Genomic DNA, 17786 nt, shown 5'->3' with positions numbered 1-17786 from the left:
TTATACATTAATAAATACAGTCCATATTAACAATAGGATAAAAAACTTTTGTTATAAAAAAAAATTTTTCTTAAAAAAATTTTTTCTTAAAAATCTTTCCTAAAAACCGCTCCTTTACAGACATATAAAAAAAGGTTTTTTTCCTTTTACGTTATGATGAATATTGGTTTCCCCAGCTATACCTGATATTAATAATAACAATAATTTACTCTAATAAAATATTGTTGGATTCTCTCCTAAAATAAATTAATTATTCCAGCATTATGTACTGTGGGGGGGGGGGGAATTTGGTTCACAGAAAGGCCCTCAAGTTGATATCTATATTTAGACCTTTTGGTGTAAATGTTATAGATCCATCTGCTCTCGCTTTGCAGGGTTATGTTAACCAAATCACCTCCTCTCCACTTTTTGTGGGATTGTGGGAGACAAAATATTTTATGCGATTTTATTACTGGAACATTGTGAGTGCATTTTTTAACATTTGTTTATTAAAGATGTTTACAATTTTACACTATGTCAGTGAATTTCCATAGTGGGATGAAGCTTTGGAGCCGCATGTAAAATCCGCTGCTGATATCTACGCCTCTATACTGCACAGTATCCCTTAAACGTTCGTGAGTACCCCTCTATACAAATCTAGGATAATAGGTTGGAGTGGATACAAGGGACACTTTTACTTATTTATTGTATATGCTAATCACATAAAGGTGTGTGTACACATTTGGAAAATACTACACCATATTGGCGGAAATCTCTCTTTTCTTCTTTTTTCTTCTTTTTCCCTGTCTTTCGTGGATCTGACCTCGTGCTGTGAGCGCTGGTTTTCCTTTGAAACATCTCCTATAGTACCTCAGGACTATTTGTATCCGTGTTTAATATCCAGAGTAACCAAACGTCAATAAATTTTCTTGACATCCCCGAGCTATGTATGTTTCCTTGTAAAACGGCAAAGCCGCATTAACCAGCGCCTTCCAAGCCTCTATGGTAGGTGCCAGTGGTCTGTTCCATTTAAGAACTATCATTTTTTTGGCGTAGTACAAAAGAGTTTGAAGGAACACTCTGCCTTCCTTGGAAAAGTCATGCTGAGTTATTAACCCCAGAAGTGCAGCTGTTGGGGTAGGTTCGACTTGTGGCACCATGACTTTTGAGATAAAAGCAAAAACTTGTGTCCAATAGCCTCGAATTGCAACACAGGACCATGTCATGTGGAACCAGTTTCCAAGTTTCTGAACCACATCTAGGGCAGGTTTTAGGCCTGTCCGGGTTTACCAAGTTGAGCCTTTCTAGTGTCATGTAAATGCAATGAAGAAATTTAACTTGTATCAGTTCGTTCTTGGCTGATACCAAGGGCGGTAGCAGATGTCGTAGCACAATCGCCCAATCATTTTCTGTTAGTGTAGGTATATCCCAGGTCCATTTGGCTTGGCAGGGTAAAAGCCTTTGGTTATTTGGGAGCATTAGGACCTAATATATGGTTGAGAGAGGCTTAGGCATGGTCTCAAGTTGGAGCTTAGTCTCGAGCGCAGTCACTTCCACTAGGACCTCGTGCAGTGAATTGGCTTATAACTGCATGATGGAGCTGGTAATATCTGAAGCACACATTTTGAGTTATTGGCTCCATAAGATTCAACTGATCTATTTGTATCAATTGTCACTCCGGATATAAGTCTCTTATGTACTTAATTCCCAACCGTGACCACCACTGAGTGTCTGGCAGGCTCAGCAAATGTTGTAATCCTGTGTTTCGCCATAGAGGCGCATGTGGCGAGTATGACTGTACTCCTTTTGTCCGAAGCATTTTCTGGGCTGTTGTCCATGCTTTTAAAGTGGTCTTCATGGATTTTGGTGTGCCTCCCCCCCATATGGCAATACAAGTAGAGCCTCAAGTGAACCCATTACTGTAGCTTCCAACACTGTGGCTGGCTTTGAGTACTGCGATTCAAACCACCATCTCACGGTCACCATAACAAATGCCAAATAGTACATTTGAAGATCTGGTAGAGTTAGTCCCCCAGTAGTAGTATCCCCCTGTTATGAGTTTATGCTAATTCTAGGGGCTTTTTTTACTCCATATGAATGAAATAATTAGGGAGTTCACCTGTTTAAAGAAGGCCTTGGTTAGCCAACATGGGGTATTTCCAAACACATATACAAATTTGGGCAAATACTTCATTTTTACAAGGTTAACCCGACCCATCAGAGATAAAGGAAGCCCCTCCCAGTGCATACATTTGGTTTTCAGGTCAGCCATAATGGGATCCACATTATTCGATTTGTTTTGCTTAATCTTTTGAGTAACCACTATTCCCAAATATAAAAGACTGTCTACCCACTGCAGGGGTGTATCCAGGTTGGGGAAGTTCTTCGCTTCCTGATCTATGGCATACAGATTAGACTTGTGCCAGTTTATCCTGAATCCCGCGTACAGACCAAACTCAGTTACCAAGTCTAATGCACTTTGTAAGGCCGGCCAGGATTTTCTAAGTACAATAACATGTCATCCTTGAATAGTGTTAGTATTGCGGATAGTTTCAGCTAGTGGTTCTATAGCTAGGCAGAACAGAAATGGGGAGAGCAGGCATCCCTGCCTTGTTCCTCTCATGAGCAGGAAAGTTAAGGAAAGCATATTATTAGCATGTATCTGGGCCGTGCGGGAAGAGTATAGAGCCCTTATCCATTTAATGTAACGGGGGCCAAATCCGTATCTCTTAAGAAGCTCCCAGAGAAAGGACCACTCAACAGAGTTGAACGCTTTCTCTGCGTCTAACGAAGCGATCACTCACTGTTTTCATGTATTATCTGGAGATTAGTAAAGAATCGCTGCACATGTCCGTGGCCCTGCCTGGGATAAATCCCGTTTGGTCCGAGTGGACTAAACTAGACATAAAAGGCTTCAGCCAGTTAGCTAAAATCTTGGCTATTATTTTGGCGTCACAATTTATTTATGAAATTGGCCTGTAGGAGGCGCACTGAGGTAGGTCCTTCCCTTTGATAACTATTACAGCTTTAGACATTGATACAGGCAGAATACCAGTTTCAGCTATTTTGTTGAATTGCAATGTCAAATGGGGTACTAAGTCTTCTAAATGTTTCTTAACTAGAGTACCAAAGAAAGTGCTACTAAGTATCCACACACCCGCAAGTTAAATAACCATAATGTATCTATACTTGAAGCTTTTGAGGAGTTGCCCAGTGGAAACAATTGTATCAACTGTCTCCACCCTGCAGTCCTCCAGTTAACTAGTTCAGGTGCTTACAAAATTTGCTCACTTTAAAATTCAACTTTTATTTCTCTCAATTAAAAAACAGACCACGCTGCCTGATACACACAACACAACGCTGAAAATCCATTTCAGAGAAGCTGGACCATGTCCATAAAAAACACACACTTTAAAAACATAGGATGAACGAGTGGGGATATTACACATTGGTAATTCACCAGCCACAAACCATAATGGTATTCCAAAATGAATTAAATTAACTACAAGCCCAATCGCTTCAATATTCAAATTAATCTGTTATCGGCCATTCTTGTGGCAAAGTTTCATACAGATTGACCACACCTCCCTTCCATGTTTTCCCCCAGAAATAACTACCTGGCTACGTTGGGAGCGTGTAGGAGCTGGTCCCCTACCGACCACCTATGCCTCTTCTAAATGTTTCTTGTAGAGTTCAGAAGGAAGCCCGTCAGGGCCTGGGGCTTTACCTATAGAAAGGTCCATAACGGCATTCTGGGCAATCTTAGTGCCTTTTGTTACATATAAGTAAAAGTGCTTCAACTTAATTTTGAGCTATAAAAATATATGGTTAATAAACATATTCAGAACATACCTTACTTGTTTTCCAAGTTGCTCTCTTTCCAGCTGTTGCTTATTTACAGTGAGCAGAAACTGCTGGTTCGTCTTACAATAATAAACAGAAACATCGTTAGATATTGTACATTGTTAGTTGTTGTTAACGTTGTAAATGGCTAACATCTTCCCACAATAACCATGGTACATGCTGAAACAATACTTTATGGAATTAATTAAATCCACCAGAAAGATTCTGAGCTAGATTCGTGAGCTGAACCCATTTCTAAGACCCAGACCCTACCTGAACTGCAACCTGCATATTTACCCACTTTGATTTTCAGTCTAAATAATGCAATTGCAACTCTGCTACTGAGAAGTACAGGTATGGGATCCATTATTCGGAAAACCCGTTTTCCAGAAAACTCTGAAATACAGAATGGTTGTCTCCCATGGACTCCATTATAATGAAATCCAAATTTTTAAAAATTATTTGCCTTTTCTCTATAATAATAATAAAACAGTATCTTGTACTTGATCCAAACTAAGATATAATTAATCCTTATTGGAAGCAAAACCAGCCTATTGGGTTTATTTAATGTATACATGATTTTCTAGTACAGCTTTGGGATCTGGGGTTTTCCAGATAAGGGATCTTTCTGTAATTTGGATCTTAAGTCTACTAGAAAATCATGCAAACATTACATAAACCCAATAGGCTGGTTTTGCTTCCACTAAGGGTTAATTATATCTTAGTTGGATCAAGTACAAGATACTGTTTTATTATTATAGAGAAAAGGGAAATAATTTTTAAAAATTTGATTTCATTATAACGGAGTCTATGGGAGACAGCCATTCTGTAATTCAGAGCTTTTTGGATAAAATGGAGTCTATGTGAGACGGCTTTTCTCTAATTCGGATCCTTTTCTGGATAATGGGTTTCCAAATAACAGATCCCACACCTGTATCTGCACAAAATCTTTGTTTACTTGTGATGATTTATAGCAGACAGGATGCTGCTTATAATATATGAGGTGTGAAAGGACAGGTTACCAGAACTGAGAGACACAGAGAATAAATGGCACAGAGCACTGAAGCAAGACGAAACCATTGCAGCTCAGTTTATCTCAGAAGATTTCACTATATATCAGCTTACTATATCTACAAATTGTGTTGCTGCATCCACCATCTTTAAATATCCACTGTGCAGTAAAGATAAACGGTTTATATATTATACATAGAGCTGTAATGGTTACCAGTCTATTATAGTAAGGAAAGTAGTAAGGCTAGCGGTTCATTTACATTCCACAGCAGCAGAGATGAACAGTGTATGGATAAATCATTCCTGCAGGTAGCAAGTGGTAAACCTCAAAGAATGATTAATCTACTGGAACAGTGATTTAATAAAATCACCAAAAATGCACAGAATTTTTTTTTCAAAAGGATTTGGCCTTATACTGAACTGAATGCTAATTGTTAAACATTGTTAAGCCCCAAGAGATCAGTGAGCAAAATTACCACAATGAGGACTTAATGATTTAGTACTAATAATTTTCTGCATTACAGGTATAGGACCTGTTAGGCAGAATGCTCAATGGGCGTCTGATTAATTGTGACCTGTTCTCCAAAATGCTCGGAACCTGTTATCCAGAATGCTCGGAACCTGTTATCCAGAATGAACGGGACCTGTTATCCAGAATGCTAGGGACCTGTTCTCCAGAATGAACAGGACCGGGCGTTTTCTGGATAACAGATATTTCTGCAATTTGGATTTTCATACCTTAAATAAACCCAATAGGCTGGTTTTGCTTCCAATAAGTAGTAATTATATTTTAGTTTGGATCAAGTGATCAAGTACAAGGTACTGTTTTATTATTACAGAGAAAAATGAAATACTTTTGAAAAATGTGGATTATTTGGATAAAATGGAGTCTATGGGAGACAGTCTTTCTGTAATTTAGAGCTTTCTGGATAATGGATTTCCAGATAACGGATCCCATAACTGTACTACTAATCCTTGTAGCAGCACAGCAATTTTTTTCTACTAAATTAGGAACAGGATTAGTGGATCATCCTGCTTGATATTTTTTTCATAAACTGTAACTGCGAAGTGGCTAATTTGCATACGGCGGGAAGTGAATGTTGAATGGACGTATATGTTGCAGCAAATACATTACATTACAAGTCCAGGGAACCTTAATAAAGACAATAGAGTTGTTATAATGCCCTACACATGAGCCCACTGTATAGTTAATGTTAGAAAATGTATGGGGGAACCCGGTTACCTGAAAAAAATTAAGGACTTTTGCAGGCTATCCCCCTGAAAAAAGGAAAAGACGCCAGTGTTTTTTGGGACTTTTTCAACTAAAAATTGAGGAAGAACTTCGCCTGGTCTGAGGTGGCGAAGGCAAGTCTGGTGCAAGAGGTAACGTTCAGTAAAATCCACATCTTAGTGAATTTGTGCAGTTATGTCCGTTCGCCAGAGCGAAAATTGGCCTGTTAGCGTGCGAACCAACGCTAGCGTGTATCTCCTTCAATAGCGAAGTGACCCCTGTGCCTGTTAGGGAATTGGCACAGTTACGAAATGACGTCACGCTGGCAAATTTTCGCTAGCGTTAGTCACGTCGCCCTTTAGGGAATCTGCCCCAATGTGTCACTTACCAATAAACAGAATCATAGTGGACAACTCCAGTTTCTTGCAAAATATAGTTATTTCTAGGGATGCACAGAATCCAGGATTCGGTTCGATATTCTGCCTTTTTCACTAAGATTCGCCAAATCTTTCTGCCCGGCCGAACCTGAATCCTAATTTGCATATGCAAATTAGGGACGGGAAGGGAAATTGTGTGACTTTTTGTCACAAAACAAGTACGTAAAAAATGTTTTCCCATTCCCACCCCTAATTTGTTTATGCAAATTAGGATTTGGATTGGTATTCGGCTGAATCTTTCACGAAGGATTCGGGGGTTCGGCCGAATCCCAAATAGTGGATTCGGTGCATCCCTCGTAATTTCAATCTTCAGTAAAAACATACAGTTACAATGAGCTTCCTTTAAAAAGTATATTATAGTCAAGCAGGGGGCACTGTTGGTTAAACAATTCACATTCAATGTATTTTTGCGGCTGGAGAACTGAACAGAATCCTGCTGAACCTTGCGTACTCCAGATATCATTTCTATTCTAACACCATATATGAAGAGTTGATTTAAAAGGTCACAGATGTTTCATGAGATAGTGTGCATCTGTGGAGTTTAAGAAAGCTGTGCCAGCAAAGCTAAAAGGGCACTTACCAAAGTCATAATAAGGCCCGTTTGTTAGAATTTCCTTTTCTTTTAATGATCACAGTGACATTGGCTTTGTTAGAAATACGGTATCCAGCAAAAGGTTGCAGGTGCACAGCTGGTCTCTCAATATCATGCACGATGCTTGGGGCATAGGAGGACAGCACCTCCACTACTCAGACCGAACTAAATACTCCAGCACACGTTTTCTGCTTAAGGGTTAATACCCGTGTTTAATGTCAAGCCAAAAGGTTACCTTTTTGGCTTGACATTAAACACGGGTATTAACCCTTAAGCAGAAAATGTGTGATAGAAATACGGTATATACATGCAGCAATGGAAATGAAAATATGTATTTGCTTGATTGGAAAAGATTTAACAACAGAGAAATAAGTCCTTCCTTCAAGCTTACTTGATTTGCAAGTTGCAGTTGTTCTTGTAGGTTTTTAATCTGTTCTTGCTCAGTAAATGCATCAGTGGCGAAACCAGAGGGAATAGATTCCAGCTGCTTTTCTAAAGATTCCTTAAGTTGCTCATGAAGCCTATAAAATAAAAGCAATCATTTGAGATACAGATCTGTTATCTGCAAACCCGTTATCCAGAAAGCTCAGAATTATGGAAAGGGTGTCTAGCATAGACTCCATTTTATCCAAATTTTTAAAAATGAATTCCTTTTTCTCTATAATAATAAAACAGTACCTTGTACTTGATCCAAATTAAGATTTAATTAAACATTGCTGAAAGCAAAACCAGCCTATTGGGTTTATTTAATGTTTACATGATTTCCCACTAGACTGAAGGAATGAAGATACAAATTACTGAAAGATCCATTATCCGGAAATCCCCAGGTCCCGAGCATTCTGGATAAGAGGTCCCATACCTGTCACAAAACGTGACAATTTTTACACGAGCGACAATTTTTATACGCGTGACTCTTGTCCAAATGCATTGAACTCAATGGCATCTGAATAATTGTGACGCGTGACAATTTTTATGTGCGCAACAATTTTGAACGGGCAACTCTTTGATCCAAATGCATTGAAGGCAACGAGCGTCCGAGTAATTTTGACTAGCAACAATTTTTATGCGTGCAACAATTTTTACAAGCGCGACTTTTGTCCAAATGCATTAAAGTCAAGACCCTAATTTGTATCTTAAAGGAGAACTAAACCCTAAAAATGAATGTGGCTAAACAGTTTCCGCTTCTCAACAGCAGGACTTCAAACTTGTCACTGGGGGGTCACCATCTTGGAAAGTGTCTGTGACACTCACATGCTCAGTGGGCTCTGAGCAGCTGTTGAGAAGCTAAGCTTAGGGGTCGTAGCAAATTATCCAGCAGAAAATGAGGTTGGTCTGTTATATAAGCTGATGCTACAAGGCTGAATATTAAATTCTGATGCTAATTGCACTGGTTTCTGTGCTGCCATGTAGTAATTATCAGTATTAATTACTAAGCCTTATATTGTGCCATTTATATTCTATGTGTACTGCATATTTTGAATCACTTCGTAAGTTCAGTAAGTGACAGCAGCACAGAGCATGTGCAGTGAATCAGCAGAAAAGAAGATGGGGAGCTACTGGGGCATCTTTGGAGACACAGATCTTTTCTGCTAACGTGTTATGATTGCACGGGGCTGGAACAGAAGCTCAAAACATAATGTACAACATTTCTAGCCTACTTCTTTAGTTAAGCTTTAGTTTTCCTTTGACATATGAGAAAAATAATTGAGAACAAAAAAATTGGCAAGTTCAATTGTCCTGAACTTTAAAGTCACATGGCATATGGGTTATCGTTCAGTTCAGCTAAACACTAGATTCAACTGGATTCATTATGTACTACAGAAATTCCTGGGATTTGTCTGAATCCCAAACCACATCATGGATTTAGTGGTGCATCCCTACAAGAAATACAAGGAGAGCAAGGTCAATCTTAAATAAACTGTCAATGTGTGCAGGCACTCATGGTTAGAAGATCTAAGAATAGAACAGAACCCAAAGACCAGCACCTGCAATGACAAATTAATGTGGACTGGGTTGCCTGATATCCCTTGATCAGAGCACCACACAGGACCATACAGATATCATTAAAGCACATTTTCCAAATTGCCAACAGCAGGCATGTCCAAAGTGCGGCCTGGGGGCCAATTGCGGCCTGTTTTCAAATTTAAACCGGCCCTCAGCCTCCGTCATGAAATTAATAATAATAAGGCCCCCCAGCACAGTGCGATCAGGAATCCCATAGCAGTAATATTTGGGCACATTAGTGAAATGATCTGCCACTTGGTCTATACTGCTACCTGTGTGCTGAAGGAATTAGCAATAGACACGTACTGGCACGTAGAGACGCGTTGTTTCCACATACTTCTTTAGCGCTGAAGGTGTCAATAGACGTACTGACGTGCCAGTACAGTAAACTAAGAAGTAAAAAAAAAAGAAGTATGGTGTCACTACGTTCCAGTACATGTCTATTGCTAACACCTTCAGCACACAGGCAGCAGTATAGACCAAGTGGCAGATCATTTCACTAATGTGCCCAAATATTACTGCTACGATTACTCAATTTCTGTAATTTAATGTTAATGGTTCAAAGAATGTCGGGCTGAATGGTCGGCCCCCACACATTTTCACCTCACCTAATCTGGCCCTCGTTGCAAAAAGTTTGGGTGCCGCTGGCCAACAGGTATTTCAAGAACTATCAGAGTCTGGCTGTAGGATGTAGATGGTTATAATTTCAGTAATTAAAAAACATCTCTTAGTGGCACATTATCAAAATTCGAGATATGTGGCTATTGGAAGCTAATTATGTTACAATTTTATTTATAACGGTTTTTTTTTCCGTTTATTTTTAGCATTAGGATACAATGAACATGAAACAGTCAAAAGTTTCATCTCTCCAGCTCATTTATACAGAGATACAATAAAAATCAATGGGATGGGGATATTCTTAAAGGAGAACTAAACCCATAAACATTATTTAAGACAGAAATTTAATTTTTTTTTTATTTCAGAATCTCTAGTAGTAATGACCCAGGCCTTGTCACAGGAGCTCCCCATCTTGGATTTTGTTAGGAGTGCTAGTGTCACTGGACATGCTCAGTGAGGTCTGAGAAATTTATCAAGCAGCTAACAAGGTTTGTGATGATACTACAGGGCTGATTATCAGATTATGATGCTAATTGCACTGGTTTCAGAGCTGCCATGTATTAACATGCCATATTATTTACTAATTAGTCTTATATTGTGAAATTTATATTTATCTATACAGTATGTTATACTGTAGAATAGCAAATACCTTTTTTTGTAAGGTTTTCTTTATTGTTAATAAATTTGAAGAAAAAAAACAAGAGAAACTGAGAAAGAAAGAGGAAAAAGAGAAAAAGTCAGTGATGGGCGTTCCTGTTTACACATGTACTTATAACCCTACTAGGCAGTGCACTCAAGACTACACTCAACTACATTAGCAGTGATATTAGGACAGTGTTCAACAATACAGAATTTACCAATAGTCACTAGTGATGGGTGTGGACAGGCATGGATTTGCAGTGAATTTCCGGATTTCGCCAACAGCAAATTTCACAGTGGAAAAATTCGCTGCTACAAAAAAATTGCCGCACGTCAAAATTATTTGGACTCCCGTTGACTTTAATACATTTGGACAAAAAAGTTGCGCCTGTAAAAATTGTCCCACGTCAACATTTTTCGAACTCTCATTGACTTTAATGCATTTGGACAAAAGTTGCGCATGTAAAAATTGTGCGCATAAAAATTGTTGCGCGCATAAAAATTGTCGCAAGTCAAAATTATTCGGACGCCCGTTGCCTTCAATGCATTTGGATAAAAGAGTTGCCTGTTTAAAATTGTTGCGCACATAAAAATTGTCACGCGTTACAATTATTCAGACGCCCATTGACTTCAATGCATTTGGACAAAAGTCACGCGTATAAAAATTGTCGCTCGTGTAAAAATTGTCATGTGTCACAATAATTTTGACGCCCATTGACTTCAATGAGTTTCGCAATTTTTTTTTCAATTTCCCGAATTTTTTCTGAGTTTCGCAAACTTCTCGGCAAAGCGAAACGGGACAGATTTGCCCATCACGTATCTTTCAACTAACCGCCAGTGCATACGCAATTTAATCAATCTAAACTAAACCAAGGGACAGAAACCTAACACAGTAACTTAGCTCTATCTCATTAGCCATCAGGCTATTGTTACCGTATCTGTATGTTAACCAGGGAGACATTTTCTCCTGAGCCATAATCCAATCAACCTTATGCTTGGCAATATCAATTGAGATGTGTTTAGTTTTATATGCTCTGGCAATAGTTTTTGCGGTCATATCACAATAAATAACTCAAATTGAGTTTGGGGCTCATTTATTAACATTTATCAAATTTGCCCATGTGCAGTTAACTATAGTATCCAATCAGTGATTAGCTATTTAAAGCCATATACAAATACAATAATGAATGCAGCAATTTGATTGGTTGCCATGGGTTACTGCCCATGGGAAAATTTGCCCAGTGTTGATAAATAATCCCCAGTTTGTCTGGTGTTTTTATAAAGTAAAGTTATGCTCAGTGTTTAGGAATCGAGATATTGAAAAATGAGTAAATCATACCGTAAATTCTAAACCAGTACCGTTGGGCCACCGGGTATTGCCACAATACCTTTGTAACCAAAAGTTGCAATTTGCTGAAGATGCAAACTGTTCTCTGGATAACGGATCTTTCTGTAATTTGGATCTTCAGAATTTAGTTATGAAGATCCAAATTACGGAAAGATCTGTAATTTGGATCTTCATACCTTGTAGACTTTAGGTATGAAGATCCAAATTACAGATCTTTCCGTAATTTGGATCTTCATACCTAAAGTCTACAAGAATACAATTTAAACATTAAATAAACCCAATAAGCTGGTTTTGTTTTCAATAAGGATTAATTCTATCTTAGTTTGGATCATGGACAAGGTACTGTTTTATTATTACACAGAAAAAGGAAATCATAAATTTGGATTATGTGATTAGAATGGAGTGTATGGGAGAACGTCTTTCCACTTTTCTAAGCTTTCTGGATAATGGATCCCATATTTATACAGATAAAAAAGAAATTGTTTTTACAAATGTGAATTATTTGATTAAAATGGAGTCTATTGGAGATGGCCTTCCCCTAGCTGGAAGGCTGACATCATTTGTGCTCCAGTATACAGTTAAATACTGTGCTTTTATGTTTATATAGTTGTAGAGTATAAAGTATAAAGGATGACTGTAGTAACTACAAAATGATTTCATCCTCAACATTTTAACCACTAGGTTTGATTTTCATCTGGATACAGCCATCTATATCACTGCATATACAGTGTAACCTCAATTTTACATCCTTGGATTTTAATTAGGGTTGGGCGAATTTGACCCGTTTCGCCAAAAACTCAGCGCCCATTAAAGTCTATGGGCGTTAAAAAAATTTTGTCGCACGTCGAATTTTTTTTGACGCACGGAATTTTACATACATACAAGTCTATAGGCGTAATTTTTGCCCATCCCTAATTTTAAGTTATCCCGCATTCTACACTGTTTCTCTGTGGTCCCACTTATCTACTATGCACAATACATTTCCTGGATTTTACACACTTCTTTTTTGGGGGGGGGGGTCTACTGTAAATAACCATATTTTGAACTGCACAATTTGATTTGAGGCTCTTGTGTACAGGGCTTTCTTATTGATGAAGGCTTAAAAAGAAGGCTTTTATTAATTAAGATACTTCTAAATGCAACTGACTATGATACAATTGTCAGTTCCATGTAAGTTCATATTATAGCAATGTTTCTAATAAATTCAATACAACATCTTAAAAAATATATACATTTGAAACTGTAAGATATTTAGCTGCCAGTGAAGCAGTTGTCCACACTAGTGTTGCTTAAATAATAATGATCTGCATGAGAAAGCTATCAGAAGCTAATTCCCCACTTTCACAGAAGAAATTCGTTCTGAAAGAGTGTTTATTTCAACAAGGCTTTGACCCGAAACAAACCTCAAAATCAACCACTTATAGAAAGGATGGATGGAGGTTTTGGAATGGCCTTCACAGTCCACAGACTTTAATATTATGTAGAATCTGCGGGGAGATATCAAACCAGCAGCGTATACAATATACTTTTCATTCTGATAAAAGTGCAAACAAACAGCAATTCCACATCAGAACTGTAGGTAGGCTGAATTTACATTTTTGTGTGTTATTTAAAATCTTTTAAGTAAATAAAAGACATACAAATTGTTCAAAAATGCAAAGACAGAGCCAATTCTGGTTATAGCTGGTGGTAAGTGATGGGCCAACAGCCTGTAGACTAAATTTGAACATGTTACCAATCCAAGAGAGTAGTCTGATAGATAAGCATAAAAGATTATTATAGGGTTAGTAAACAGAAATATTCTGTATTTGGACAGCCATTAAAGGAACAGTAACGTCAAAAAATAAAAGTGCTTTAAAGTAATGAAAATATAATGCAATGTTGCCCTGCATTCGTACAACTGCTGTGTTTGCTTTAGAAACACTACTATTGTTTATATAAATAAGCTGCTGTGTAGCAATGGGGGCAGCCATTCAAAGGAGAAAAGGCTCAGGTTACACAGCAGATAGCAAATAAGCTCTGTCTGTCTAATGGTGTTATTTGTTATCCATTAGTTATCCTGTGCCATATAGCCGTTTTTCAATTTCCGCCATTGCTCCACAGCAGCTTGTTTACATGAACTATAGTAGTGTTTCCGAAGCAAACAGATCAGTTTTACCAGTGCAGGGCAACAGTACATGATATTTTCATTACTTTAAAACACATTTTTTGGTCTTACTGTTCCTTTAAAGTAGAAGGAAAGTAACCAGCCCATGGTGTCAGGCGAGTAAATACAACCATTGGGGGTGCCTAACTTTTGGCACCCCCATGTATAAATGACTTTCCTTCTCCTTTAAAGCACAAGGGGCATTACTTTAAGTTATTTATTATTTTGGCCTGGGGGTCTTATACCATCAGTACATAATTTTTTTTAATTTGATGCATTAAGGCATGCTTTTTATCTTATAAAAATGTTGTTTGTGTGCCAGAATGGGGGAACTGATGCCCATGCCCATGCACTGACTAAACAATTATAGGCAGTGAGGAAGGAGGGGGGATTATGAAGAGTGCAGTGACTTTGGACTATATTGGAAGTGCAGAATGGAAAGTGAAAGTAATTGCCTGGCCTGCCTCTAGAGGAGGGACAGGTAATATATGATTGACAGCTAAGATTTTGAATTACTTCTATAACAGTTATGGGTACTTACATAAAAAAATAATTTGGGTCTCATTATTAATTTGAAAAGGACTTCTATTATACAGATTTTTATGTCTGGATGACAGGTCCCCTTTAAATTCATAAAAGGATATGATGGCAAATGAATATAATTAAACTCCTTCTAGCTTATCTGTTATGTGGGCATACTGAGCAGGCACTTTGGCTATGATGCTATTGGAGCACATCACCGTGTCGGTTGGAAATGCAAATGAAAATTATATCTCTCTAAGGACAGTGATTATCTGATTTCTAGACAAACAGCGACACTAATTTAACATGTTTTTATTTGCTACATCCATTACTTGAAGCAGACAATATTTTGAAAAGTGTGGCAATTATTAAAATGTAAGATACTTTGCTACATTATCCAGATATAAGATGTGCTTCAATGTGCATTTAGAATTCGCTGCAATTAGTTAATATTCGATAAGCCACACAGTTGCATTACCATAAAAAAATTTAAATAAACTTTGCAGCGCCTAGTGCACTTTCTTGACACATCAAAAATGTATTCTGGATCTACAGTAACAAGCTCAGAGATGTGAAGCTAGGGCAGACACATTATATTACTAAATTGGGTTTATTTTATTTTAATACACAATTAAGGCATCACATATTGTGACTTTTAGAAACAACAACAAAAAAAAAAGCAAAAAACTTTGCATGCAGAGATAGAAGGTCATCACTTGAGCCTGTAGGCAAATAGATTTCTCCATTTTAAAAGTGTTGAGTCCTATAACTCTCACGTATTTTGCATTTAAAGGAGAACTAAAGCCTAACTAAAGAATTAGCTAGAAATGTTATACATTATGTTTTGGGTTTCTATACCATACCACGGAACCCACAGCCCTTTAGCAGGGAAGATCTGTGTTTCCAAAAGCCCCAGTAGCTCCTCCTATGCTGATTCACTGCATATGCTCCGTGCTGCTGTCACTTACTAAGCTTAGGAACACACTCGCAATATACAGTACACATACAATATAAATGTCACAATATACAGTAAGGCTGATAAGTAATTAATACAGATAATTACTACATGGCAGCACAGAAACCAATGCAATTAGCATCAGAGTTTAATAATCAGCCCTGTAGCATCAGTTTATACTACAGGCCAACCTATTTTATGCTTGATAATTTGCAACAACCCTTAAGCTTAGCTTGTCAACAGCTGCTCAGAGCCCACTAGCATGTGAGTGTCACAGACACTTTCCAAGATGGTGACCCCCTGGGACAAGTTTGAAGTCCTGGATCATTGCTGCTATTGAGAAGCTGAAACTTTAGGCTGGTGCAATAATTTCAGTATATAAAATATGGTATTTTTAGCCATATTAATGTTTTTGGGTTTAGTTGTCCTTTAAGTAAATGGAATGTGGAAGTAGAGGTGTTGGTGCTTGTCCAGCTAATGAGAACTGCAATTGAAGAATGCCCCGTGTGCCCTATCCTTTAGCAAGTGAGAAAATACAATACTAATGGTATTAATATTCATTATACAGTGGATCCTGGAAGAACTCCAGCTTTAGTTTTGCACTGAGACAGCTAGACAGCTTGATGTCTTAAAGGGTGAAAGTTATAGATTATGGTTCAGCTATTGCATTTCTATGTAAAACATAAGCTAAATAGAGCTACATGGAATCAGAAAAGTGTTTCCTAGTCCATTTCACTCACCTTTCATTTTCCTTAGTAACATTTTCAATCTTTAGTCGTATGTTACCCATTTCAGCCTATTCAAAGCACAAAAAAAACACAACAAAAATATTGTTCACATGAGATTTCTCAATTGTTTTTATTAAAAGTTAGCAGGAGCTACACAGTGCAAGACTGAGTTATACATTTTTAAAGCTTGTATAACTTATAAAGGTACTTCCCCCCCGTGCTGCACAAGAGGCCTCTGCCGTTTGAGATCCTAGCCCTGGATACCTAGAAATAGGAACCTGGGATTCACAAATGTACTTGTTCACTAAAGACTAAATATTAATCTCTAAAACGTGACTTTGAGCACTGACGAACAATACCCATTAGCATATTTCATTTCTGCAGATGCTGTTGCATAGGCGAAAGCATTGTTCTACATTACCAAGATTACTTCTTCTACCTCAGCTCAAAGGCACAATTGAGTTGTAAAAGGAAAACTATTAAAGAAACACTGCAGAGGTATAGCAGGATTACTTAGGGCAATGATTTTATACATTTGTAGCTTTGTTAATAGTTTGGAAAATGTTGTTTTGTAAAGGTCAAAACAATGTCCATATGAGTTTATATATAAATATACTTTATATAATTTCCAAAGGATTAAAATTCTCTATGACTTGTAAAATACCTGATAAAAGCGAAGTTGTTCAATCAACTCCTCTGTGTATTTATCCAATTCTTCATTCTGCAGGCTTAAATTTCTAGAGTAAAAATAAACATCAAAAAAACTAAATATTAAATAAAACACATTAGTGTTCAAAAGTTCCAAATCACCCAAAAAACAAATTTTAATAAAAAAATTTTTTAATAAAAATTAATATTTGTATTTGCCAAAAGTTAAATCTTTGTTATGCAGGCCAGGTCTATGAACTGCAAGAAACAGAAAGGTGCCTCTACATAGTCTCCCAACTGGAAAGATGTCCTGAGGAAAACTAGGTTTCTAAGGGAGAACTATAGGTAGGACTACGTATAGGTGCCAAGTGGTTAGGCACCCCCAGGGATTGTAGTTGCTTCATGCTACAGATCAAAATAGGAGAACACAGGCTTGATGTAGAAAGTGAGTTACTAGAATCACTGGGGGGATGACAACTTGGCAATTACCAGTCATTCTACCTTTAGTTCCCTACTAATGCACACATATAATCCTTTGAAGCACAGCTGAGCAATTTCCAAAAGGTGCTTGAAAATTATCCTAATTCTACATAAATGCTATAAAGAAAAATCTTTGCTAGTCGCTAAAATGTTATACTGTGCACTGAAATGTCACACATTACCTTCGAGATGTTGCCTTATCATCCTCTCTCAAAAACTCACCATCCTAAAAAATAAAAATATTACAAGTTTTTTTTACAAGGCTGAAATATATACAAATAAATAAAATTGGGGTGTAGTTTGCACTCCGTTTGTATAAGCTAATTGCCTGGGTGCCAGAATAAAAAAAAAAAAAAAACTATATAACATCCTATAAAACTGAACTTACAGGTCTTTCAAAGTGAAAAAAAAGTAGTAGCTTATTTAACAGACATTTCAAGGTTGAGAAAAAGTCTCTGTTAAGACCAAAACGTAGGTTAAATAAATTACCGCTTTTTTTTCACGTTACAAATCTGCAGTTTTACATATAATACACACACACATATATATATACATATATATATCTATATCTACATATACATACATACAGGAAGTGGACCTGAAAA

At 37.4% G+C, this 17786-nt stretch overlaps 1 protein-coding gene across 5 annotated transcripts in view; it reads right to left on the bottom strand.

Moving 5' to 3' along the window:
• The window catches only part of sclt1.S (sodium channel and clathrin linker 1 S homeolog), a 71825-nt gene that overhangs the window by 44923 nt on the left and 9116 nt on the right, over positions 1-17786 (bottom strand). For all 5 annotated transcript variants that reach the window (XM_018243310.2, XM_041579579.1, XM_041579578.1 and 2 more), the window contains 5 exons: positions 17364-17407; positions 16718-16790; positions 16066-16121; positions 7485-7614; positions 3832-3902 (listed from right to left, as the gene is read on the bottom strand). In XM_018243310.2, coding sequence (XP_018098799.1) covers positions 3832-3902; positions 7485-7614; positions 16066-16121; positions 16718-16790; positions 17364-17407 — 374 coding nt within the window. The remainder of the gene's footprint in view (positions 1-3831; positions 3903-7484; positions 7615-16065; positions 16122-16717; positions 16791-17363; positions 17408-17786) is intronic.

Source organism: Xenopus laevis, chromosome 1S (assembly GCF_017654675.1).
Source record: "Xenopus laevis strain J_2021 chromosome 1S, Xenopus_laevis_v10.1, whole genome shotgun sequence".
NCBI classification, from domain to species: Eukaryota; Metazoa; Chordata; class Amphibia; order Anura; family Pipidae; genus Xenopus; species Xenopus laevis.
The sequence above is the reverse complement of the archived record's forward strand: the minus strand, read 5'-3'. Positions and strand labels throughout refer to the sequence as shown.